Source organism: Pezoporus wallicus, unplaced genomic scaffold (assembly GCF_028554395.1).
Source record: "Pezoporus wallicus isolate ANWC-B61680 ecotype Strahan unplaced genomic scaffold, APGP_CSIRO_Pwel_v1 scaffold_11491, whole genome shotgun sequence".
Lineage (NCBI taxonomy): Eukaryota > Metazoa > Chordata > Aves > Psittaciformes > Psittacidae > Pezoporus > Pezoporus wallicus.
Window position 1 is genome coordinate 2,713,518 of NW_026642649.1, and position 27,673 is coordinate 2,741,190.

General features: G+C 42.2%; 1 protein-coding gene across 5 annotated transcripts in view; it reads left to right on the forward strand.

The window, feature by feature from the left end:
• The first annotated feature begins 6,937 nt into the window (after positions 1-6,937).
• ATP2C1 (ATPase secretory pathway Ca2+ transporting 1) overlaps positions 6,938-27,673 on the forward strand; it is a 64,059-nt gene continuing 43,323 nt past the window's right edge. For 3 of the 5 annotated variants that reach the window (XM_057431257.1, XM_057431256.1, XM_057431259.1), the window contains exons 1-2: positions 22,443-22,581; positions 23,026-23,176. Coding sequence is in view for 2 of the 5 variants with exons in the window: in XM_057431256.1 (XP_057287239.1) it covers positions 23,171-23,176 (6 nt within the window). In the remaining 3 variants the exon portion in view is untranslated. Of the gene's footprint in view, positions 7,022-22,442; positions 22,582-23,025; positions 23,177-23,218; positions 23,238-27,673 lie in introns of those variants that run through there. The other 2 variants (XM_057431255.1, XM_057431258.1) reach the window with 2 other exon arrangements.

Genomic DNA, 27,673 nt, shown 5'->3' on the forward strand with positions numbered 1-27,673 from the left:
AAAGACAAGAAGAAAAACTCTAGAATTACCTAGCAGTACTCTCCTGCCACCATAGGCAAGGCTAGGACTCTTTAAGTGAGAGGGAAGGACTGCAAGGGGAGCCTTTATAATGCCAGTATTGCACCCTTCTTTTTCTGCATGTGTAGCAGTGTTATTGAGGGGTATGTTCCCAGGAGAACATTTGGAAAGGCTTCGGGAAAAGAAAGGAAGAATTACAGACCATGAGAACATGGGGAAAAAAAGGTTATTTTTCCTTCTCAGCTGTTAAATTGTTAAATTTAGAAAGGAAAAAGTTTTACATACATATAAAGCCATAAGGATATATAGCAGAGTATATTGTGCAGCTAGTGTGAGGAACAAAGGTGAGTTGCTAGGAGGTGCTGCTTCCACTTCAGTGACGTGTCTCCTTAATTCCAAGGGGAAAGTTGTACGTCCCATGGGGCAGAATGCGTGTTGAACTTCCCTGCTGTCTTCCCTAGTCTAATGTGAGAAGTGAGTAACAAGTGTTTAAGGTTGAACTGCTGGAATCAGACTCGGTTTGAGAGAGACCTTCCTTTGGTTCAGGTGTGAAGAAGAGGAAGGCCTCCCAACAGCAGGCAGCACTTCTGGCTCTTAGTGTAAGTCTTCTGATGAGATTTAAGAAGTCAGATTAGATTTCTAAAGTCTCTTGTGGGACTCCTAGCAAGAATGAGTCTCCTATCCCTAAGGACATCTGCAGATCTAGTGCTTGACGTCCAGTATGCAATTACGGTAAAGCTTGTACTGAAGCAAGAGAGAGTTTTCTCAATAATCTGACCCTGTGTGTCTCTGTGTCTTAAATGTGGGCTTATTAAAACCCAGGACTGTACTGTAAGTGTTCTCAACCTGAGGCACACCTGCTGTGACAGTTTCTTTGCATAAGACTCTTCTGAGTGAGAGACGGAAAACATTCAGATGAGTCCTCTTCAGAGCCAGAAGCTTTGTGTGTCTGAGGAAAGGAAGACTAATGAGAAATGGCCCCTTCACTGCAGTACTTTTTCCCCTCCCTCGAGCATTTTCCCTGGCTAGGAGCTTTGTGAGGTTTTGGATAGGCTACCTAATTTCCTGTGTTTGAGGGCAAATCTGAGAACAGTTACTGCACATCTCTGTAGGATGATTGTGTTAGTCAGAACACTGCGGGGATCTAATGTGTTGGACTGTGGATAAGGGAGAGCTCAAGATGAGAAGCTCAGCTGGCTGCTAGGTTCACAAGGAGAGGACTTCAGCCTGGCCTTTCCAGCCTTACTGCACCCTAAAACTAACCCAGAGTCCATCAGCACAGTGAGGAAGGTGTTTTCATGATTCTTTGAGACAGACGTGAATAATCAGCTTTCCTTTCAGACAAAGCTAATTGTCCGCAGTATATCATGTGTTTAGGAAACAAATAAAACTCATGTCTACCACGGCTTCTTGTTGCTATGTGCAGGAAGCTCCTTCAGGAAGAATTCAGTAGGAAAAAAGCCTTTTTCTACTTCATAATCCTGTAAGATGAATACAGAATTGCCTGGGCTACAATGTCAGAATAGCTAACAATGAACCACCAGTGGCGTGGAAGCTATCAAACAGAACATCTCTGGATCAGCACTGGGTCTGGTATTAATTAATGAAAACACTAATTAAGGTTTCTCCTAAACAATGTGGAAGATAAAACGAAGCATGCTTTGATAGAATTTGTCGTGGCCAAGCTGCAGCTATAGAAAGAGTGATCAAGGGAGTTTAGAGTAAAAGGCAAATTTTAAATAGAGTGAGATTTTAATTTAGATAAATGCTAAACAACGCACTAAAGGGTGAATTAAATGGAATCCTGCTGATTGGAGCTCAGTAATGGAGGGAAGAGCTTAGGAGAGTGGGTAACAAATGGGGCACAAATCCCAGTACCATAGAGCTTTAAAATGACAAACAGATTTCCTGGCTCTACAGAGAGCGAAAGGGAGGTCATTTGTAGGACAGTGGCCATAAGGATGTCAACTCTGTTTCTAGTGCAGCAATGCAAATGTAGAGCTTCAACCTGTTACCCAGCTCCTTGATTGCGACCTCAAGGTTGGATGATAAAGGAATAAAGCTTCTCAAAGCGATGCAGAGCTGACAGATGCATGAACAGAGCCTTTGAGAAGCACACGAGCACACTGTGTGCCACTGGCAGTCCACCTCTCAGCCATGTGGCACCTAATCAGGCACCCTGCATATGACCCAGTGATGCTGACTTCTGATGCAGTCCCATACTAGGCAAAAATGCAATGGGAGATAGCTGCTTTGATCACAGAAAATGTGGCAGGATGTAAGTGTAGAAGTCTCAGCCACCATCTACCATCTTAACCTGTTCCTGGGAGCTACAGAACTGAATTACCACTATCTTCTGACTGGTGGGGAAGGCTGGTCAACATGAATAATGCAACCAGGGGAAGAGCTTTTGAGCAATGGGTGCTCCTATTGAGCCTTTTATTTAGAGCTGTGGTCTTTCTTTCTAAGAGTGACTTCCATCTAGACTGGGGCCCTGGCAAAGCAGAGGTACCATTGCAGGCAGTTGCTTCTCATCGCTTCATACTCTTGGGAAATTGGGTGTCTCCAGGAAGAAAAGGGGGAAGCAAATTGCTTCGTGGATACGTGGGAGAGGTAAGAAAGAAAACTAATGTCAAACTCCTTTGGTGTCTAGGAGGAGTTATAGGCCAGATAACTGGTCAAACACTTCTAAATAAGCTATTTGCACAAAACTTGCAGTAGATACAGTTATTTTCGTGTCTGTGTGAATGCCTCTACACAAGACTACTGTATTATGTTGGAGAAGCATTATGAAAACTCAGGTAATTCATATTTTGGCACTGCACAAACAATTAATTTTTACATTTGGGAATTGGTTTACTGGTGACATTTTCTAAGTATTCTTTCCTTTAATAGCATCTGTTTTTACACAGAATCAATGATACAAGCATTTGCATGTGCTCAGGGCTTTCCTACAGTAATAGCTTGTAATTTCACAGTATATTAGAATAGCTGAGGTTGGAAGGGACTCCTGGGAATCAACTAGTAGAATGTACTTGCTCACAGCAGAGTCAGAAAGAGCAGGCTGCTCAGGACCGATGATGAGGTTTTGAATGCCTCCAAGGTTGAAGACTCCACAATCCTTTGAGTAGCAGGTTCCAGTGTTTCATCGCTATCACAGCGGTTTAATAAATAATAAATAATTTAGAGGGAGCTTCCTGTATTTCAATCTGTGCCCATTGCCTCCTGCCCTTTTACAAAGCACTCCTGAGAAATCTGGGTCCTTCATTTCAGTCCCTCAGGGAGTTGTGCACACTAAGATCCTTGAGTTTTCTCTTCTCCAGGCTGAACAATCCCAGCTGTCTCTCCTCCCATGATAGATACTCCATTCCCTTAATCATCTTTGAAGCTCTTTGGAGGACCTGCTCCAGTGTAACCATGTCTGTCTTGTACTGGGGAGCTTGTAACTGAACAAGGAACTAAAACCATACTGTTTCATTGTAATCTCAGAAAATCTAAATCAGTGATGCATATTGAAGATGGTTTACATGATTCAAGGTAAAATAGGAACCCATTCATGTTTTAACTGGAATTGGATTAATATATCCTGCTCGCAGGACAGGAAATGAAACTAGTTTAAAATCCTACGCTAACAGCTATGCTGGAATTATTGTTATTTATCAAAGTAATAAGGTGGGGGGGATGGCAAAGAAGCAAATTCTTACTGTGACAGTACACAAACCCAAAACACAACACTTACTTAGATTATACATAAGATATGGCTAAAGGATCCAAGGGCCATGGCTTCATCTTGGCCCAGTGAACTTTGAAATGAAAGGTTTTGGAAGATGAACCTTTGAGACGCCAAAATGACAGGAGAAGATGACAAAGCAGCTCACAATGAGCAAGAGTTAAATCTTTCCAACTGCCAAGTTACTAGCAGCTTGCAGTGAGCTGCAGGACAAAGTCTGTATTTGTTGATCAGCACCTGCTTGTATGTGTTTTCTGGGTGGGGTTGCTGTGTGTATGAATCTGTATAGCTCTACATATATACCTATATGGATGCATATATATATATATTATCTTTTCACTCAGTGCAAAGAATTATTTAGTACAACAGGATCTGGATGCTGTTTGTGGATTTCGGCTGGTAGTGGAACATTTCCTTACTATCAATAAAGGTTTTCATGATACGAGGCAGGGGTTGTCTAATTGCTGCATGGGAGGTGCTAAATTCACCTTGACTAATACCACATGCATTAGCTGAACAAATAGGTTAATGCTATTCTTGTTGATACTGGACAGTTGCTATGCCAGAACTGAGCAGTTTATTCTCTATTGCTTGCTGTTTTCTGAGCACGGAATGGATTGTTGTTTTAGTATAAATTGGGTTCATTCCTAGGAAAAGCTAGTGTTTAAATTTCTTTTCCTTTTAGGTCTATTACGGCTCGAGAAGCCAGGGGAGTTCTTCAATAATACCAGAGGGCACAAGAAGAAACTCTTCTTTCGGGTGTCAGAATGCCTGGTTGGAGATGTTTGTCACATTGTTTGAAACCATAGAAAAGAGAATTTTTCGCTAAAACTCTTCAGCTAAACCATTCTGACAGCTGATATGGTAGGTTGAAAGCTTGCCTTTGCTTTCCTTGGCTTGTTACTGCCTTTCTCAAAGGGGGACAGAGGCAGGGGAGAACATTAGTGACATGTACCACTCACATACTCTTGTTAGTGCCAGTTCTTCTAGTTAAGAGAGCCAGATTATACTTGACTGTTTCATCTCTGTTTCAATGAGGAATTTAAGGGGCTAGTAAAGAAAATGTAGAATTCTGATACTGGCCAAGACCAAGTCATGTAGATGATGCCCTCCCACGCTTTTGAGGCTCCAGCTGTCTGGATTACTGGAGATGTCTCCCTTTGTGATATGCAGACGAGTTGGGTGTACACAGGGATGCTGAAACATTGATATCAGGCCAGCCTGAAGCAAGCCTACTGATAAGAGGTGGTCTGTTCCTCTGGAAGAGCTTGGTCATGCACTTCAGAACTTTGCAAAGAAGCATCTTCACTGTGGTATGATTTTTCAGCAAATGCCATAAACCGCTAACACTCTGTGTCCTGGTATTTGTTCACTTTAAAGGGACCATTATAGCAAAGTGGAGCTCAATGCTTTCACCTACTTGAATCTTCTGGGCTTGTATCTTCATTTTTGCCATCCTTGTCCTTCTGCTTATAGCAATCCTAGCTTTGTAGAGCGTTTGCAGTTAGAACTCTCGTGCCATGATGTGTCACTGATCTTTATAACACTCCTCTGGCTTCACAGCAACAAGTGTACGTGGCAGTTTCCAGCACTGACAACTACAGTTTTCTTCCTCTGCTGTTCAGGTGGCCAGAGCCATGCAAGTCCTGACAAATGTGATAAAGCACAGAAGCAGTGTTTCCAACTTAGCAGGGCAGGAGAGGTATTGTGCCGAGTGCCCCAGATTGGCTGGCATCTCTGGATGGGAAGTGAAATGAAACCTGGAAGATGACCTTGTAAACAGGCCTGGTGCCATCCAAACAGATGGGCTAAAGCATAAGCAGCCAAACAGTCATTTAAGAACACAAAATGAATTTGTTGATGGTTTCCAAGCATGAAATCTCAGAATGGTTGCCTGTGTCAAGCCTTGAAAGGGAGGATACGTGTGAGGAGTGTGGGATGAGCTAACACTGAAAACAAACATGAAGATCTGCCCTGGAACCTTTCCTGGGTCCATTGAAAGCCGTGAGACCTAGAAGGGATGAGTGGGAGAAGAGTCCCTGCCACAGAGATCACTTTCCACAACCTGTGCTGACAAGGTAAAGAAATGATCTCCTTTTCCTTTCACAGATGTTGGTGTGCAGGAGACCTGCAGCATTGCTCTGCCTGGTTACTCTTTGGCAGTTGTATAAGAGCTTCAGGAGAAATTCTGTAGTATTAGCCAACCTCTAAATAAGCCATTATAGACAAAACTGTACCTTAGTAAAGATTTAAGAGGCTTGGAGTTACTCTCCAATGGCTGCAAAGTTGGAGCCTCACTGTAATAAGGACCCAGCTCCTCTCTGTGACTTTTCTGTGTGGACACCACCAACATAAGCTTCTGTAACTCTAAACCTGAAGAATTTAGGATGATAATTGGTGGAAATATGTTTTGCAGCTTATAGAAAAGCCAGGCAGACACTTACTATTTGTCTGCTTATGAAAGGTGCAAGGTAGAGAAAGGCTCACTAAAAGAGAAATACGATGACTTGAAAGGAAATGAGTTTGCAGGTAAGATTCAAGGCAAAGCCTCCAGTTGCAAGCTAAGCTTTATGTGAGCTTACATTGTTATGCCCTGTAACTGGTGCCTTGCAGTTCCAGTTGAAAGTGGAGTATGAAAGAAAGCATTAATCTGGCTGAAACCCACGGAACAGGATTGTGTGCGAAACAAAAGTGAAATCAGTGCAGTCAGTGAACTACGGCTTGAGGAAGAGGGGGGAATATGCTATAAACAGCAGATTTCAAACCGCTTTACTGCAGCTGAACAAGCTTTAAGAGGCATTAGGATTTGTTCTTTGCAGCTGGAGGGGTGGGAGAAATCAGGACCTAGTCACTGTTACCTGATATTTGCAACAGAATATGCCTAACAGAAGTAGAGCTGATAAATCATGCTGTCAGGGAAATGATTTGCATTCGGTAGAACTGCCCCTCAGTTCTTCCAGCTTGCACTGCCCTTGTGGCACTTGAACACTGGTCATTTGTTGTAGGCTCTGCATTTGATGTTTTGATTTTCACCAGTTGCTCTGCAGAAAAGGATTGTGCAACAGCTGAGGACTGGCAGTCCTTGGGAAGAGGCAGGGAGCATGCATCCAGATCTCGGGCTCCCCACGGGGAAACCTCTTTAACTGTGCAGAAACTGCTTACATTATGGATAACCTGCTTCCCAAGCCCGTCTTCTCCTTCTTCATAAAGCTGCCTACCCATGCTGTGTGGAAACTGGTGTCGACAGTGAAAGACAAGAGGATTCAAGCGAAGGTAAAGGAAATGAAAAACTAACAACCAAAACCCTTCAGCTGTAACCCTGTGGGTGACCTGGCTCTGCCTTAAAGGGAGAGGATTAAGGTTTAGCTGCGCTGTTTTCTGAATGTCAGTGCCTGGGTGCAATGGCTACGTTTGAGCTTGTGAGAGCTCTGTGACTGAGAACATTTGCCCTGAGAACAGGTGATTTTTGATCCTAAGGAAATTACTGGGCACTTAAAGCAATTGGCATCTGAGACAATAAAGCTTTAAGTAGCCATTACCTGTCTGTTGAGGATCACAAAAATCCATATTTTACTGCTGTCATGAGCTGATTTCAGGGTGATTCCAGTTCACCTCCATCCTAGCTGGCTGAAGAAACTGTTAAACTTCCTTTTACTTTGGATAGTCTTGAATCTGCTTGTTACATTACGGGAGGTATAGCTGAGGAAATGAATTCCTAACCATGTTTATAAAATAAACCATATTTCTTTTCTCAACTCTGCTGCCCTGTTCTTGTCTAAGAGACGTTATTTAGTCTGAGATCAGGTATAGGGACTGGTCAGTGTTTGGGCCCTTTGCCGTGCAAATCTGTGTTAAACAGAAAGTTGAACTCTTGGCAGTAGGGCTTGTAACTTAGCTTCTTAAATGTTTTGGTAGGTTATGATTCCTTGACTTAAATACAACATGAATATCCTTAGGAAAAACGAATTGTTACCTGAAGCTGTTGCTGTTTCACAAGGAAATGAAAGCTATAAATGGAGGGGGAAAGGTGGGGGGGAGAGAGGAGAGGTGAGTCTGATCGGGAATGGGACATCTCCGAGTTACTGTGCTTTTTCCCTCAATATGTGCTCAATATTAAGCTATATGATGAGAATTCAGAAGAAGCCTAGAACGAGCTGAAATTCTGCCTGCTTTTGCAACAGTTGAATTTCTTTGTTCTTTGAGCCCTAAATGCTGTTGAAAAGCTCCTGGAAATGAGAGCTCAGCCGGCAGAGAGGCACATTCCTTTGACATGATATATTTTGGAGGAAAAAAAATATACCAGGGGGTGGGGGAAATCTGCTTTTCCTGTTTTGGTGCAGTCATGTTCACTATTTTCTTTCTTACTCCTGATGTTTTCACAATGGCCAGCAGCTCAAGTGCTCCATGCTTAAAGAAACATCGTATTCGTTCTCCTTGGGTTTGTTCCTTGTTGGCAGGGCTGATAGACACCAAACACTAACATCTGCTTCTTTACTCTACAAACACTTACAGGGTGGGAAGTGCAGTTGAGCTCAGCAGGTTACCCTGAGAATAAGCTTTTTATTTCTGAGGATCACATTCTTTTGCCTAGCAGGGTAAACGTTGGGGATTGTTTGCCTAGTACTGGCTCGCAATGCCTTTTAATAAGCATCATCAGAGGATGCATGCTTTTTCTTTGAGGGTTTCTTGTTGTTTTCTCAATAGTCAGCATTTAATGATCTCAACAGATATTAAAGCTCAGGAGAAGTGAGGGATTCATGCTGGATGTGCTGTTGTCATGCTCTGTTCTCATAGTTTTCCCTCTGATGTGAGTAGTGCTGCTTCTCCAGTCACAGAGGCAAAAATCACAAGGATGCATGCAGGCCGAGTTGGCTAATACCTTATGAGTTGTTCAAGGCCAGGTGAACGTCAGAGGATGCATAGACCAGTTATAACTTGAACATTCATTGATGGAATTGAATGGTTCAAGGAGCAAACTATAAGTTGATGCTAAATTTAATCGTTCTGTTTGTGTGAGGATGTGAGTATCTTCAGTGCAATGCACTCCTGGCACTGCTGCTCCAAACTGCTGGAAGACATCCATTTAAACAAAACAAGCATTTATGTGGTTATTAGCATGTTAGTCCCAAGACACAAAGCTTTATCAATACAAAATGAACCGAATGTGATGCTACTATTCAATCCCTATTACGTTGCCTGATATTACGCCCTGAATGTAATCAGGCTTGCTGAAGACCTGCTGTTCACTGTGGCGTTCCAGAAAAGATAAACATCCCAGGAGACTTGTTCACTGCTCAAACATGAAATACAACGTTAAAATAAGTGTAATGGTTTCAATCTGAGGTTAGCTTTGCATCCTTGTTTCATTCAATGAGTTGTATTTTACTCTGGGAAGCAGACATCTAAAGATTTTGTTTACTTACTTGCTTAGAAACTGAAGAGCGTTAGACATCAAATATTCCAGTAAAACCTAAAGCTGTGCTATAAATGTGTGTTGCTCAGAAACAATAGCTTCTGAAAATTAGCATGGAATATTATGAAACCCAAGAGATAAGCAGATAAGAAGGACGGGTATAGAGAAGAACATCCAGACTTACACTAAGAAGGATAAACTTGCTTGCTTCAGGTACACAGTATGGTTTAGGAAGACGATTTCTATCCTAGCAGTGTATGAAATGTTTCCTTTCTTGAAAACATTTCTTACCTTCTGGAATAATTTCTTACTGAACACACCAGGCCCGGAAGCATGGACTTTGTGGAGTATCGGTATGATCCAATAATGGAATTATTTATGATTTTTGAGATTTCCTCTCCTATTTTAAACTCATATTGAATGTTATAAGGCACAAAAATCTGCAAGTTTAGCAAGCCTTATAAAAAAGTCATTTATGGCTACTTGTTAAGAGTTTCTTTGAGAAAGAAGTGACATTTTACCAGTCTAGTTGAGTTTAGGAGGTAATTCTGGTTAAATAAGGCTTTTATCTAGACTTGTATAGCTATTTCTTATGGGAATATGTATTTTTAAGAGTAATTCTTGTTGAATTCTGTACATTGAATTTTTCCATATTATTAAGGTCTTAAAAGGTATGAGGTGTTTAACATTCATTCAGCCTGAGTAAGGAAATGAATGACACGATGTCCTAGGATGTGGAGCTGCCATTGACAGGGGAAGTAACCTTTTTTTTCTTGTAACTTAAAAAGAAAAGCTCCAAATAAAAATGGTAATGAATGAACTTAGAAAATATAGACAGGAATATACCAGAGAAAAGGTGAAAATACGGTCTATGTGTTGATATGGTCACTGCTTCTTTTGGGGGCTGGCAGATCTAAAGCCCTGTGAATTGTAGCCTTGGAAGTGACTGCAAGCAATCCTGGAACAGCTCTGAGTAGCCCTCAAAATAAGTTTTCCTTGGTGACTATGCAATGGCTTTGTGGTTTTAATGGCATAAACAAGCCAACTTATCCCAGTCAGCCCCACTTCTGAGTATATAAATCAGAAAGCTTTGTTTGCTCCTATGGATAAAGCCATGGTATAGCTATAAACACGCCAGCTATTGTCAGACATAAAAGGCGTGTTATTTCAAGGCGTTTAAGAGGCCTCTCTGGTTAGATAAAATGCAATAGAAAGCATTTATGTGGCTTGTTTAATGGTGTCTGTGCTGGGAGGGTTATGTCCTTTCCTTGAAGTCATTTTTCAGTTCATTTGGGAAAGTGAAAACCCACCAAAATTCTACCTTAGTTGAGCGTCCCTGAATTAGCACTTGAGGAAATGACTTTTCAAGAGTACTGTAATGCTGCCTCTTTCCAAAACATGGCCATAAAACTTAGACATCCTGTTGAAAATTCCAGTGTGACCCGGATAAAACCACAGGATGCTTTTTTTCCTTTACGATTGCCTTCCAAAAGGCATGTGATTAATGAGAAAGAAAATGGAGGAGCCATAGTACTGTGCTGAGAAACCAGCAGCTTTCCTGCTGAATCCTAGCAGTAAATAGGCATTTCTTGCAGCCTCTCCAGCCCAACTTCTCCAGAGTTATTTCTGAGCTACACACCAGCCACAAGATGAATGCTAAAGTAATTTCTCCAGCTAAGAGTTCTATTGCCTAAGAGTGATACCATCAATGAGCTTCTCTACATGAGTATTAACAGGTGGGGTTTGAGCCATTACAGAAACCACCAAATGAATTCTGGGAGTCCAGAACCGAGGCATCACTGAATCTGTACATCATGCTTGTATTTTGTATGCATGTACATCAGCAATTAACACAACTGCTTGGGCAGAACCCTTTTTAGCCTCTTTGCTGAAGGAAATGAGCTGCAGTAACTGTAGACCTTGTGGATAAAAGTCTCAGAGATGCAAAACACCCACACATTTAATGAAAATAATGAAGGCAACCCATTAAAACTGCCTTTAAGAGCAGCATTTCATCAAGCAGATCATGCAGGGAGAACAATCTTGATTACTTCATACACTGGAAAAGCTCCAATCAGTGTTGGCACCTCTCAGCTATTACAGCCCCCTCACCACACCTCCCCCAAACCCCCCAAAACAAAACACATGTATCTGATGTAGCTGCCTCAAGTTTCCAGTATATGCAGGCATTTCCACAGAACAGTAGAATGGTTTGAGTTGGAAGGGAGCTTCCAACCCCCTGCCATGGGCAGGGACACCTTCCACTAGAGCAGGTTGCTCCAAGCCCCTGTGTCCAACCTGGCCTTGAACACTGCCAGGGATGGGGCAGCCACAGCTTCTCTGGGCACCCTGTTCTAGTGCCTACGAATGACACAGTACTTCTCTACTACAACAACAAGGAAATCTATATAGCTATTAATGAAGACTTCATTATAATGGCTTTAGACATGTTATGTTGGTTTAATAACAGTGGTATACTTTTCGGTATGTAAAAATTATGCATATGTTATATCTGAGATGACATGTTAAAAGTCCTGCTTGCTTTGAATGACTTAAGGTGCTGTGTAAGGTGCTGTGATTTTGGTGGTTAAACAGAAGCTGGGCTCATTTCTCTAATGAAACGTTTCCCCTAATTTCTGTTCTTCGTTGTTCTGAAGCACTGACTGTTTGCTCTGTATCCCAGGGGTTGTATGTCCAGAATCGGAAATACTTTGTGATTCTTTGTGGTTGATGAGTATTATGTTGTTTAATATCTTCTACTTAACACCATCGTGTCAAAATGATTCCTGTGTCCTGACAGTTCACCAATCCATTTGGAAAACTCCCTATCTTCTAATAGGGATGAGTAGCTCAAGTGTTCTCTTTGTCACATTTGCTTCTTCTAAGCTCATTTGGATCAATATTTGAGAGACTGCAACAGAAGAAATCTATATTTGCTCTGGTTTGGCTTTATGCTAGACTTCCTCCTGTAGTCACACAGAAATTGCTGTCAGGATTCTATGAAGTTTTCCAGGAACATGCAGGTCCTTCTTCCCTCCCCTTCTTTTTCCCATTCTTCCTCCTTCCCCCTCCCCTCCCCAAGTAGATTTTCTTCTTAAATTATGATCATTGGTATTGAAGCTTGGATGTCTTTCCTCTTCAGATAAACATCTCTGAATTACCATCTTCTGGTTAAAATGTAAGCTGGGTCTCCACTGCTTTGTGTCAGACAGGACTAGTCACTTTTTCGAGTATATGCTGTGTCTATCTATAGACAGACATACAGATATGTCTGTCACACACACAGGTATTAAAATATACACACATTTTAAGATGAGCAGGTTTTGGTACTGTCATAAGAAAACAGCAATTAATACAAGCCACTTGAAGGAAGCACTATGCTACGTAAAGATCTTAAGTGTTGAACTTCTGCCTTTTTGACAAAAGCAAAGAGGAGCTGGGGTCCCTTAGGATCTTGAGGAACTTAATCTAGCTGCTTATGGCCTGTGGCAGCTCTTAACTATTCAAATCCTTGTTTTAAAGAGTTGAAAACTTCTTAAACTAAATGGTCAATGCTTATTTATGTTTTGGAGTTGGAGTTTGAGATGGGCTGCTGAAGAATCCTTACATCATTGACATTAAATAGGATTGTATTACATTCCCTGAAATACTATTTTTCATTTAGGCACACTTAGCAACACTGCTGTCACCTCGATCAGGTATGGCCAGGTTCTTCGCTTAGGCCAGGATCGTGACTGGATGGCTGCTGATGACAACTGTGGCTGGGACAGGCTGGGGAATGGAGTGGGCTGGCTGCCGCCTCTGAGATGCAGTAGGATGAAAAACCCTAACAGAATAGGCTGTGCAGTAGAAAGCTTAAAGAAAGACTAAGCTCAACTTTGAAAGCATTATTTGAGTATGTGGTAGAGCAGTGTAAATAACCACAAGTATGTCAAGGGTTGAAGGCCAAGAGAGAGGATCTCAAAACAAAGAGATATTCCTTTACTGTAGCTTTACTTGTGTACAAATAAAGTGAATAACTTTTGATTTAAATAATTCTCTGCCCCATCCCACTGTTTTTCCCCTTTTTAAGTTGAATAAGTCTGCCAGATACAGATGGATTAGATTTAATTTACAGGACCTTCGTGTTAGCATTTCTAGTACCACGGAAAGACAAGAAACTCACCGAAATTTAGGCAGCATTTTAAGTTCTGAGACAGTCAAACAAACCAGATGTTTGTGATTCCTGTTTTCTTAACAGAATTTCTTCAGCTATGCCCTGTCAAACTGATTTATCACACCATGTACCGAACACGTGCTACAATTAAGAGGTACTAGGCTCATGTGCATTCAGTAGCATATGTACATATTCACAATTCTCCCCAGGAAATTAGACAGAAATATAGCAGCCCTAATATTTAATCATTTTATAAAATTAATTGGAGCAGAAAATGCCTAAGAGGCATTCTAAAAAGCCAGCTGAAAATACTTGTGAATGCTAGAAATCCTAGGGCTGTCAATCCTAACAATTACAAAAATTATATAGCCTCTCAAATTCTTATTTCCTTTCAGAGAAATTCCCCTTGGCCTTTCTAGTCAAGTTCTGAGGGTCATGCTTTCAAGATTTCCTATGCAACTAAAAGGATTAGAAACTTTTTCTTTGGCATATGCAAGCATCTTTGATAGAGCTGAGCAGCTCCATGAACCAGTGTTGTAGTATCAAAGAATACGATATGAAACCCCAGGAACTGCAAATAATGCTAACACAGCAATAGTCTAGGAATGGGGCTTTTGGTTGTAGCCTTTCTCTGGTGTTCATGCTGTGCCTCTTCCTGTGGATGCAAAACAAATGCCATACAGTTTCTAATAGGCTACTATAGCCTGAACTCAGTCCTTAAGACAAAGGGAGGAACCTGAATTAGCAATAGGAATCTTGATAATAGTGGGGGCCTTTCCTAGTAATGTGTGGTATTTTCAGTGAGGACTAACATAAAAAACCCCGCATGTATTTGCAACCATCCTACGTATCGGACTTGGAAGTGCTGGCATTGCTGTTAGAAGCTTTCAAAAGACCTGAACAAATTCCATGTAGTTGCTTTTTGAGTTAAAGTGCTTCAAGGGGCACCGTGTTTGAGCAGGGCTAATTTTACTGGAAGGATAGGATATCATGCCACAGCTGTTTAAAAAGGGTGAATGGAATTTCTGTCACAAATGACTACATGTAAATGTAACAAAAAGAGCTCTGCTTTAAAGAGAAATGACTGGGAAGCTTCTGTACCTGCAGTAAACCTGAAATTCCTTAGAAAATACTTACTAAAAAGTTCCTGTTGGGATCAGAAGCTATTATATGCAGGCCTAGGACTTGGTGGGAACATGGTGGGTTTCATTTTGACACAAACTGCACAAGAAAAGGTTATTTTAAAGGTTTTGGCAAATCTAAAAAGGGACCTTATTTTTCCAATGTCAGAGGCTTCCAGTGATAGCTTTATTTTTACCCCTGGATGGATGATTTTCCACATGTCAATGAGTGGTGCATCAAGCTTTTACAGCTTGATATCCTTTTAGTTCAGCGTATTAAGTAAGCCATAGAGATATGGCTGGATAGATAGATGATTAGATATAAACTAATGATAGGTAAACCAATGATGGATTTAAACATATAAATTTATGATTAAGTAAATCATAGATATGATAGGAATAATAGAAATATGAAGTGTTAAGACATATCTGATGCAATATAAACTCATGACAATTATATATTAATACATCTTATCACAAGATATTAGAAACTTCTGACCTTAAATTTATTATATGACATATGTAAGATACCTGATAGAAATCATGCCTCTAACTAGATATAAACAGATTGAGGGCAGTTTTAAAATACTATGTGGACTCTTCAGGGTTATATTTTATTTTAAACTGAACTTCAAACAGTCTATCACTACCAGTAGTCTATAAATAGGGCTGTAGCCTCAGATCTCCTCAACAGAGCTGGATTACATTGGAGGCCCTTAAAGATGGAATGGGAACTGCCTAATATTTTTACTGAATTAGAAACTTCTTTTCTCCTTTGGAACAGGCAGTGGGCATGCTCAGTGTGCACAGAATGTCCCCACCAGCCAGATGGTGGGGAGGAGGGCATACAGCACAAGTTTCAACTCTTCTTAAATTAAACCCCCCTCTGGTGCTTCTTGGCTTGTTGGAGACGCACAGAATGCAGCTGACATTAGTCACTGATTTACTGAAAGGGATAAAGAAGGGCCCTTTTAACCCTTCACATTGTGACAGGCTGGTGGAATATACCCTCCCAATTCACCTGGGGTTGTCCTTCCCATACCCACTCTTGCCAATTGCAGTTGGGGCTGCATCCAACCCTTGGTGATGCACAGACTGAGTATGTGATCTATTATTTAATCTAAGAGTTAAACTAAAGATGGTGATGTTGGTGGAAAAATATTCTAGCACCTGTTTCCAAGACAGACAGGAACCTTTCTGTGCTGCCATGGATGCTTGGTTTTTAATTCCCTTCTGCTAAAGTTTGATACTCATCAGCAATGGTACTGAAACACTTCTGAGCACTTGCTGTCCTAGCCCAGGCTGGTGCAGCCGGGTAAGGAAACAGGTCAAAATGCCCTTGTTAAATCTGGCTATTTTTACTAAGTGTACTCACTGTGTTTCTAAGTGTTTCGTAAGCTGTTTGTACAGTTCGGATTCCTCTCCTTGCAACCTTATCGTTGAGGTCAGTTAAGAATGCTCCTTAATACAGATTTAGCCTTTCAATATACCGCTTGGGGTTACCTTAAGGTTAGGGGTCTTTTATGCTATAGCACATAGTTGCAATAGAAGCATGCTACAGTAATTGCTTTTATCAGTAACCTCTACCAGCTTTAAAAATGTGACCTCAGACCACTTTTTAAGACATAAGGGAGGAACAAAACCCTCAAAATACTTTCCTTCCATTTACATACACGCAGCAGTAACTCTGAAAAGAAAAAGGCAAGTGGAATGTGAACAAAAGTTTGGAATGGCTTTCTCCCAACCTGAAAAGCTGCTGCATGCTTTCACTTGATAATTTCTTTGGCTTTGAGCCTGAATCAAATTACACTTCAGTGTTGTATCAACCAAGTTATCTTAGTCTTGCCAGGAGCTAACATCTTGTAGCTATGTAAACATCTGTTTACTAACTGCCAGGTAAAACTGAGTTTTACCTTCACCCTGTTTTACCCCCACCAATAGTCTCGAAAAAGGATTTCCAAGTGCCAAGAGACTTGGCAGTATCACTTGTCTCTAATATATGCAGCATTCCTGAAATTCTTGGGACATTAGCCTTGAATAAATTCAAAGTACTTCACTACCGCTGCTTTTTTAACTGCTGATAGTTTCATTGCTGAAACGTGTTTATTGTCCATCACAGTAAAGCTGTTTCAGCACTTACATCTTGCGATAACTTAACTGAAATACTTTAAAAGGAAACGGGGTATTCTTCTTTCCCATTTAATGAATTGCAGTAATCCTTCCAAGAGACATAAACTTTTACTAGGGAACAGTTTTCCACCTATACTTGGGCCATAGCATGACTGTAGCTGCAGCTGACAGCGCAGAGGAGTGGTGCCTTTGTCCTGTAGCAGACATGTGACAAGGCATGTTGCCTGCCTCAGCTAAGACTTCCTATAGTAACCTGTTTCACAGCACATTCCAGTTATAGAGCACAGTCTCTTTGGATGTGTCTCTTGGCTGGCTTTTACAGGCAACAGGAAACCAGCTCTTTTGCTGCACAAAAGGAGTAGGATTGTCTCTGGAAATGTGAAACCTCAGTAGACAGGATAGAGGCACTTCTGAGAGCTTCCCCATTAGTAATAGTCAGCTTTACTGCAGTAGTCAGCTTTGAAAACAATCACTGAGGGTAAAACAGAAACAGCAGAAGAGCTCCGTGTGCCCCGAATGAAGGGAGGTGAAAGCTCTATGGAAAATATGCCAGTAATGTTTTTAACCGTTTCAAAGTGGTGCTGCCGAAGGAAGAGAGTGGGGGGTGAGTGTGGAACATACGGGACAAATGGAAGGTATCGAAAATTATCCAAGGTGAAATACAGGTTTGACACAACACTTGAGTGCTGTGGTCAGAAAATGAACTCCTTAAGTCTTTCCCTGAAGGATAGGTTAAACCAGATACTCTGGAATGCTCTGAGCGTGTACGTTCACAACAGCTCAAACTCATCTGAGGTTGGAACTCCCATAGCCCCACCACTGCCCCACACTGCCTCCCTGCACCACCTCTGTGAGTTCAGCTTTCTTCGTAGCTGGGTCAACCCCGCTGAGCTGGGTTACCAAGAGATGACGGTGGCAGGGCCAGCACGTGGGAAGCACGAAACAGCGCGTCGGTGAAGGGAGAATCACGAAAGCTTGGGTCCGTATCAATTTAAACTGCTGTGGTGCTGCACCACGCTCCCTGAATGTCAGTAAGGATGCTGTTTAGGGATGGGATGAGAGGGTGAAATTTAACGGTGTGCTAAAAACTGGTGAAATGTAATTTAAGGCTGCCATAAACCTTAATTAGCATAATTGCACAGTGTCAAGACAGGGCTGAACTGAAGTAATTTGAAAAGGTAGCGGTGTTTCTTACATCTTAACATGCTCAGAGCTCTAAAATTAAACGAGCACTTGGGAAAATGTATCATTTTTCTTCTTTTAAATTTAGTGAATGGCTTTTGTGTGTGTGTGTACGTATGCATATACACACACATATAAAAACATTCACACTTTAGGTGGTATTACCACGGATTTTCCTCTGGAAAATTCTATCTGGAGATGAGATGATTGCTTCTATCAGCTATCGGTCGAACAGCACGGATGGAAAGGATGTGGGGAGGAAACACGCAATGCAGGCTTTACCAATGACACGTGCCTTTTAAACTGTGTAAGTGAGGAGCTCAGTATCATCCTTCCCCTGTCCTGACTCCAGTCATACAAGTACTCCGGAGAGGACTGTGAAAGCACTGGTGAGTTTCTGACAACAAGATGAAAGACAACAAATAATGAGATGAAATCAAATGAAAATCCATCTTACCAGAAGGTCTTCTTCTCTTCCAGAAAAGCTAATTTGTTCTCAGTGTATTGAGGACAGCTTGAATTATACCTAAAGTAAGCAAATAGTTGAGAAGCCTGTTTTGACAGAAGGATCGCGTATTAACCTTTTCTGCCCCAAAGAAAGTTTTGTCCATGCTAAACCACTACTGATGGTTACTATAATGTACAAATAAACTTTTCACGAGGTTAACAAAAGCTGTAGAAGATTTCATTAGCATTGCTCAACACCGATAGAATTTAAACAAATGCATCTTTAAAAGGATCTGGAAGCTCACTTCAGAGCAACAAGTATTTCAAGTGCTGTTACAGTCTGAAAAGTGACTTGATCAGACTTCCAGATCTCCCATCTGCGAGCCATGCAGTTATAGGTATCTTTGTTATGTTTAAAATACATTTTACTACTTCTGGTAGCGCTGTAGCACATGGGAGTAGTTGAGATGAAGTTGAATTTATTGTGATCATGAAGACTAAATGAAACTGCCCATGGCAGGGTTGGAACTAGATATCTTAAGGTCCTTTCCAACCCTAACTATTCTATGATTCTATGATTCTAAACTTGAAGTTAAGCTTGCATATAACCATGCTGCAGGTTAGGGGCTATCTGTTCAATGCCATTAGACCAAATTCTCCGTTCTTCTCTTCCAATTGATCAATGGTACTACCTGCAATGTCACGTATTTATTATCTTCTAATTTTTCCAAGCCTTCCAGAGGCCCTTAACTCTTCTGAAGTAGAAAGGCAACTAAAAGCAACTTTTGGGTTGCCTTTAGATTCACACAGGAGCTAACTATGCTTTTTGTACAGCTGACTGTTAAAACCAACCAACCAACCAACCAAACCCTTTGATCAGATCACTGGTTTCCAGCCCTAAATGCCTAGAGGAGCACAGAAAGTACTGAGAGCTGCAGTACCTTTCTGTGCTCCTCACACCCCTTCTACCATGTTGGCTGTGGCAGAATAACCACTCCTGGTTCAGAGCAGTCTCTATTTACTGATTTGCTGGGTTATTCAAGATGTCTATCAGTTCCACATCGATTTCAGTGCTTTGTCAGTCTGAAGCAGTGATTCTGAGATAACCTGGTGCCTCCCTGCTGCTGACAGCCACTCGTAGAAGGCAAGGTCTGACTTGGGCATCAACAGGAGGCAAAGAGGAGAAGTCTGTGGGGTAAAGGATGGGGGTGCTGGGGTTGACAGGATGACAGGAACTCTTCTTGATGCAGAAGATTAGGATCGTGTTGTGTGGCATTTAAACCTGACAACACACCAAGAGAAGGAGAACACCTGGGGCTGGGGGCTGCTTAAGCTGACATTAAGCACTCATGAAACTTTGTCCTCCTAAATACAAACCTAGTATCAGCAGGTTGACTTGCTTTTTTAGGTTTTTTTTTTCCAGGTCTCTGAACTAGAAAAGAGAAAACTGGTGATCTAACAACATCCAGTCTTTTTTCCCCAAATACCCATCACTATTGCATATCCTTTCAACTACTGTTTATGTGAAGTCCAGAGATGGTTTCCCCTTGCACATTTGAATTTGTGTATGTTCTTCTAATTCACGTATGTATTTTTACTGCAGTTATTCTCTTGTGGCTAGACAGGTTTGCTCATTGGCTATTTATTCAGAGGAGCATTTAACTGCAAGGTTTTTTTACAAGATTAAAAAAGGTAAACCAAATCCTGTTCTAACAGGACTATTCCCCACAACCAGGGAAGCTGTGAATGCTCCATCCCTGGCGGTGTTCAAGGCCAGGCTGGACAGAGCCTTGGGTGGCATGGTTTAGTGTGAGGTGTCCCTGCCCATGGCAGGGGGTTGGAACTGGATGATCTTCAGGTGCTTTCCAACCCAAACTGTTCTATGATTCTAATTTGTGAGTACAGCTGGCTACAACTGGTTCCTGTAAGCAAAGCCCTTTTCTTTAATTTCAGACTTCATCTCCACAGTCATATTCTAATAATGTTCCTTTGGTTTGCCAAATAATGCCTTTGCCACACTCTTTAACGAGGCTTCCTGAAGATACTAATGCTGTCCTCATACACTCTTGTGTATCAAGCTCACATTAAGGTCGGGATTTTTTAAGCAGCAATATTTAACAGCAGATGGAGATAAAATACTTTGAGCATTGTTTATTAAACAGCTACTGTTTGTAGGTGTAGAGTATGGCAGAAGCAGCAATATGATCTTCAGGGATGGATACAGTCCTGGTATAATGCAGAAGAGGCACTTCCCAGCTGCCTGGCAGCATTCCAGCTGTGTATGATTGGTGTAAAGAGATCAAGCTCCAGAGATGAAGATTTTTCAGCTGTCACTATACAGTAGGGCTTGCTTTTGACTTTTTTCTCCTCTTTTAAGACACATGAACACAGGATGTCTCTTAGCAGGCAGACTTCATCACAGATATTGAGACCTTAATGGGTCTAGTTGCGAATAAGTTAACAGTGTTCAAGAACACCCAATTTTCTCCCCAAAACTCTTCACAAGTAAAGTAGTTCAGATATTCTATGGATGTAAACAGTGTTAGGGCCTACAGCCTTTGTGGTTTTGTCTTCATGAAAATATTGACGTAACTTTTTCATCTTTAATAGTAACATCTGATATTGAAAGCAAGAGCTACCTGTTTTTAACAGAATAACTGTTTTCTGCATCAGTTTTGTGTTGAAGTTGAGGCATCATAACTAGCCTCACAATAGCTCAACACGGTTCTTTGCTTCCCTTACAAACAAGTTAACGTAAGCAGTGTCTTGGGGAAAAGTCATTGCTCCAGTGACAGTGCTACCTGCTTGGAGTGGGGTATTTCAAAGAGTAACCATGGAGATATTCAAGTAACAAGGCAACTATATAGGACAGGTCAGAAACCGTGCATAAAGCATCCTCAAAACAATTAACCTGCTTGTTGTCATCTTATTTTCCTGAATGCAAATATCTGCTTTAAAGCAGCACTTGGAACTCTGCTTTATGTCTCAAAACATACTGACAAATCTATATTATTCTAGCACTCAAGCAGATTTATCTTCAAGAGCTTCAAAAGAAGCAAGTATGCTCTTTAACTTTACCTTGTTTAGCAGAGGGATTCAAGAGCCATGCTATTATGGGTTGGGAGATTCCATTAAAATGCTTCAAATTTAGTTCCGTCAAATGCTTCTTATGAACTGGTTTCTGCTGCTGCTTAAGGAAAGCAAAGCCAAGGCAATGTCAGTGTAATTGTACTTCTCGGACCATGTTGTCATGCTTCTTTAGAGATAGGGTGTAAAGCCTACAATTAGCATGTCACCATTACATTTTGACCTTGGAAGTCAAAAGGCATTTTATCCTTGCTCCTGTATCATACCTTAAATGTAACATTTATTATCTCAGTGGAAATCACTTCTATTTAAAGACTTCCCCAGCATCAGAGCTCAGCACTGCACCTGTAGTTTCAAATAACATTCCTCTGGTGGCTAGCTAAACACAATGGAATTGGTAAAGCATTTTTTTCCACCCCAATACCTAACTAGTGAGATGAGCGGTTGGATTGGTAGCTAAAAAGGGGTTTCAAAAGTAGCCACTTTCGGTGTTTAAGAGTTTGTATTGAGTCGGGGTTCTGTTTTTGGCTGACATTTGAAAGAATAAAACTTGATGGTGAAACGAGTGTGGCTGTATTGTAAACCCAGCAACTACTCTGCACGTTCCACGCTCGTTCCATTCCATCCATGCACAGCTCCGCAGACAGGCAGCACGGCGGCCCTGCAGCAGCAGGTCTTAGGGCACTGCTCCCCCACGGCCGGCGCCATGGGCCCACTCTTGCCTCCAGTCCCAGCGCAGAGGCCGGCAGGGCCGAGGGCACGGCCCGGGCGGGTCCGCTTGGGGTGAGCCCTCACGTAAAGCCCGCCAAGGTAACTGCTCACACCGCTTAACGGCCGGGGTAACCGAGAGGGAGGGGAGGAGACCTCCGCGGTGCCTGGGGCGTTTAAACGCTGGGGTCCCGAGCTCGGGATAAAGGACAGGGCACAGGGAGCTGCCTCCCGCCCTCCGCTGTGGGGAGAAGGGAGCATTGGGGCGCAGGTGATGGTGGCTGTGGAGGGGTGACGGTGGCGGTGGAGGGGTGACGGTGGCGGCGCCGTCTGCCCGCCCGCCCGCCCTTCCTTCCGCTGCCGTGCCCCGCCCCGTCCGCTGCCTCTCCCGCCGCCCGCGGAAGTGAGCGGAGCGGGATGCGGCCGTGCCGCCGGCTCTGTCGCCGCCGTCGTCGTGGTCCCGAGCCACGGAGGTGAGCGGCGAGGCGGCAGGGCCGAGGCAGCGGCTACAGAGCTGCTGCTTGCGCCTCTCCCCCCCCCTTCACACCTCCGCCAGCGCCCTGCTTCCCGCGGCGGCCTGCGCCATAGGGTGAGCGGGCGGGGCCGGGGCGGCTGCTGAGGGAGCCGCGGGGCGGGGGTCGCCGAGCCGCCGCTTTCCTCGCTGCTCCGCTTCGGCCGGGCGCTGAGGGGAGGCGGCGCGGGCAGGGCGCGGGGGGCAGCGGTGTTACTTGGGGTGAGCGTTTATTTTTAGGTGCGGGGCGTTCGTTCCGTGCGGAGCCCCTCCCCGGGCGGGACGAGGCTGTTGGGGGGAGGCGGCGGCAGTGCTCTGTGTTGCTGTAGATGCCGGGCAACTAATCCTAATCCTTGGTGGCTGCTGACAGCTCTGCGGGCTCCATGGATGCGTGTGGCTGCTCCGCGCTGGCGTGTGTGGAAAGGCGGTGCAGACTCACGGGGTTCGGCTGCTGCGGGGCTGTTATTTTTAGTTTCTGGTCTTTTTGTTTTTCCTCTCCTAGCGCAGATGTTTCCCTTGCAGATGTTGCTGCAGGTGGGGGCGAAGGGAGCAGTGTGATTGCCTGGGATCTTGGGGCATCTCTGTCTTCACCTTTCAGCTCCCGCTCCAGTGCTGCTGTTGCTAAAGACTTTTGTAACTATCGACTCAAGTCGGCTTTCGATGGAAAATGAAGGTAAAGGTCTCATCAGAGTCACTGAGGATTTGTGCATGCAATTTGGTGACAGTTCCTACTGGTGCGTGTGTATGTTTTACTGTTCCAGGGGGCTGCAGGGTTGCTGTCCTGTGTTAATCTCGTGGTAGGAGTTTTGCTCTGCGCTTTGTGGTTTAAGACTTGTAGGACCATTGCTTTTCTTCATTTGTGCTGCTGCTTGTCGAGATAATAGTCAGTTTTGCTCTGTCCTGGCAGATACGCAGAATATCCTTGTGTGTTCTAGTGCTCTGTGGGTTTGGAATAGACATACTCTATTTAGACGGGCTTCTGAGCTTGGTATTTGCTTAGATTGTATGGTTTTACTGAGTTTTATCTTCCAGGGTGAAATTGGGAAGTGTTGTGTTTTGTACTGAAATATTTTTGTGCTTATTTTGTGTTCTTAAAAATTACTTAACTTCGCTCTCTTGGGCACTATTTAATTAACAAGGGGCGCTGAAGTTTTGAGTTCTACTGCGTGTAAGATCTGGTATGAAGTTGTAAGCTCTCCTATGCTTTCATCTTCCTGTCTAGTTTGGAAATTACTTAATCCTGGGAGTTGTTTCACTTTTTCCATGTTGGTCTTCAGTTTATACCCTGGAAACCTTGAAAGCCCCTTTGCATTGGTGATAGTGACTGTGAGCTTAATTCCTCCTCCCCCCATTCTGTTTTCACTCTTGGTGTCAAAAATCGGTGAAATGTATTATTCGTTAATACACATAATGCATATAAGAAGAAAACCTGTTGATTCTCCCCACTCCCTTTGTGTCATCAGTATTCTTTGAAGATATTGGATGGATTTTTCTAGGTGGCAGCTGGATTTCCTCTTCTGTAGGTTGTTATGTGAAACCTAAAAGCTCCTTTTCCTCTTACCCCATTCTGGAGAGAGTTGCTTTTCTAATAGTTTGACTTGAATGAAGAACTGGATTGAGTGTGCCTGGTAGACTAACTAAAGTATTTTCTATGGGTGGATATTGTTCCATTCTGAAATATGGTTGTCTTCCATGACTAGAAGTGATGGTGAAGTCCGGCCTATGTTGAAAACTGGTTGGGTTATCATAATCTGGCATATCAAAACTCTTTTTCTTAATGTTAAAATAACATTAGAACTTTCTTAATTCTGTTGATCGTGTCTTTCAACTGAATATTTGTGATCAAGAACATGAAACTCTTCGGTAGAGGGAAGTTTGGAGTGTGGGGGAGCCTCTCTAGAAGATTGATCTTTGTTTTGAGAGGTTAGATAGCTGATAGAAGTAGTTTTAGTGCCTTTGCATTTCAGTCACTGTATTGCAAGTAAAAGGTTTTTGAATGGGCAGCACTGGGGGTGAGGGAAGGAAAGTGGATAGAACACCATTGAATAGAGTCATAGAATGGTTTGGGTTGGAAAGGACCTCAAGATCACCCAGTTCCAACCCCCTTCCATGGGCAGGGACACCTCACACTAGAGCATGTTGCCCAAGGCTCTGTCCAACCTGGCCTTGAACACTGAATAAAAATACAGTGGAGGGGAAGTAGCTGTCTGACACTTGTGTGCTAAAGCCAAAATGGCAAGAAGGCTTTTAATGCCTTTTAGTTCTATTACCAAATAAATAGTGTATCAGAGATGTAGTTTATAATTAACTGCATGCATGATGGTATAGCCCCTTCTGATTTTTCTGAATGCTGGCAGCACAAAGATGGCATTTCTTCAGTTTCTTACAGGATAAATAAATTATGTTTAAAAATTAGTAATATTTGTATGATGAAAGTAACCAAAAATACTTCTTAAAAGATGGTCAGACACATATTTCAAAGGTAGAATTAAATGCTGTGGTTTATTGGGGCTTTCAAAACAGAGGAGGCTCCTGGGGGTAGGAGAAAAGTTAAACTTCAGTATCATTAAAAAGACTTAATTCTCTTACCATTTGTATTACTTCTCCACTCTTTCCACTCCCCCACCCCCCTATCTCATAATTCAGTCTCCAGACAGGCACATATATTTACAACAGTCTGTCTGTTTTGGTGTTCTTGGTATTTCTGAGCAATTTGGGGTTTTCTTTTAGCCTTTTGACATTCGGAGACAGCCAGACACTACCAGCTTTCATATTAGAACTTTCCATCACTCTTGAGAGGATGAATGTATCTTCGTCAAGAGACGGGTGAAGAATCTGTGTCATCTTGTAGAGTACAGATTGCAGTTAGAATATCTTTAAACTTTTTTGCTTTGTTTTGCAAGTTTGTGTTTGAAAAAGCTCTTTGGTTTGGGTGTTGAGCAAGAGGTGGCAGTTGTTTTCTCCTCCCCCAACCCCTTATTTAGATGAATATTCAAGATTGGGAAGTGATGTTTGGAAAACTGATGTTTCCCTGTGTTGAGTCAGTATTCGTAAGGAATATTGTATGTTTACTCTAAGCTAATGAATCGTTTGTCCCAAGACTTTGTGGTTCCTGTCTCTTGTGTTGAGATGTTTAAACTTCCGCAAAAAAATCATGTATCTTATGGTAATGGGGAAGAGAAAATTTCTCATCATAGGAAGACTTCTGCTGACCTCAGTAAAGCTATGACTTAGAGGAACAATGTTTGTGTTTCTGTTTGGAAAGGTAGAAATTTAGAATCATAGAATAGAATCATAGAATCATAGAATAGTTAGGGTTGGAAAGGACCTTAAGATCATCTAGTTCCAACCCCCTGCTGTGGGCAGGGACACCTTATGGTAAATCATATCACCCAAGGCCTCATCCAGCCTCGTCTTGAACACCGCCAGGGATGGAGCATTCACACCTCCCTGGGCAACCCATTCCAGTGCCTCAGCACCCTAACAGGAAAGAATTTCCTTCTTATATCCAATTTGTGACTTCTTTCCACAAGCAGAGCTTTCTCTTGATCTGTAGGAAGTTAAGAGGACTTGTATAGACAAACCATAACTGTGAGTGCAAACTGGGCTCTGTAGTTTTTGGATCTCTCCGCTAATGCCCTTGGGCCATTTTAACAAATCTTCTGTAATTGTAGTCTGAGGTTGTTTTCTTCCTTTTTTCAGGTGATCTTTTGGGTCATGACAGGCTCTTTGTTCTAACGAGGATTGTCTTGTAGAAGGCTGCCTTTTTGTAGAAAAATAAAGAATACGGTCTAGGTTACATCAACTTTGAGCTTCTCTGCTCTGAGGGCAGACTATGGTTACAAATACAACTTGTTAAATAGGAGTACTATTTGTTACCAAGGCCTTCTATAGCATTTGTTTTCAGATCATTAAGTGTTTAATAGAAGAGGTCAGAGTAACATTTTCCCACCCATAAACCAAAAGAGATCTTCCAAATATGTAGCAGGTTGGTACAGAAACTCAGCCCAGACTTACTTTAAGTAATAAAAACATGACATGATGATTCTGAAACCATCCTTAGCCTTCATTGTTTTGAGTCCTAGTTCATTTCAGCTAATCTTCAAAGACAACTTAACTTCAGCCTCTAGTCTGTCAGTAGTGATTTCAAGATAATTTTGACAACTGGGTGAGTAGTGATTTATAAGTCAAGATTTCCTTTTTCTATGAAAAAGAGGCTTTAATACTTCACATAATCCTGAGGTGACAAATGAGTAGTTTTTGTTTGTCATGTGCTTGAAGAGCAATTGAGTTTTCCTAATGAATTTCATGGGTGTTTTTCTTAAATGGTGAAAATGGGCTTAGTTCCTAAATTTAACAGATTGAAGATCAGTGAATAGATTTTCTTGTCTGGGAACAGTGAGTTTAGCACCCTGGGCTGGCTCATCATGGATTAGCCAGCTGTAAATACTGACAAAGGGGTGAGTGTGGGTACATGCAGGAGACAACAGAGGGGGAAGGGATGCCTGCGGCAGCAGTGACTTGAAAGCAATTTAAAGTGTTCCAGAATGGCATCATCAATTGTTCATGAAAGTAATATCCAAAGCAATCAGAATGAAATGTGTGATGGAAAAAAGTTAGGAAATCCAAAGTGGACTGACTTGGTGTTATCACAGCAGTTTATGTACCTTTTACAGGTAGAGGATTTCTTAATAAACTAATAGGTGAAACAAGAATTTTGATACTCCTTGAGTACTGTTTCTTACCTATCTGTGGCTTGCAGAAAATTAATTAGAACCCAATACCTTTCACTTATGCAAAAAGGTCGCATCTGCATCTCTTCTGTTTAACTTGGAGGATAAGGTGAGAAACTTTAAGTGGAGGGTCTTCAGTAAAGACCAGCTCTAGTAGATACCTTCCTGTCTTTTAGCAGTGCTTTGATAACTTAAATAACCACTAAGTTAACATAGCACTTCTCTTGCATTAGAAGCATAGATTTATTTTCTAATTGGCCAGTGTCATCTTTTAATCTGTTTGCCTGGTTGATGGACCATTAGATGGTTCAAGACTTCGCTTTCCCCTTTTCTTCCCCAGAAAATATTTTTGCTTGCTTTTTTTTGGTGGACAGTGGCAAGTATGTGGTGATCTTGGGATGCTCTTCTATAGGACTGAATGAAATGGTCTCATTACT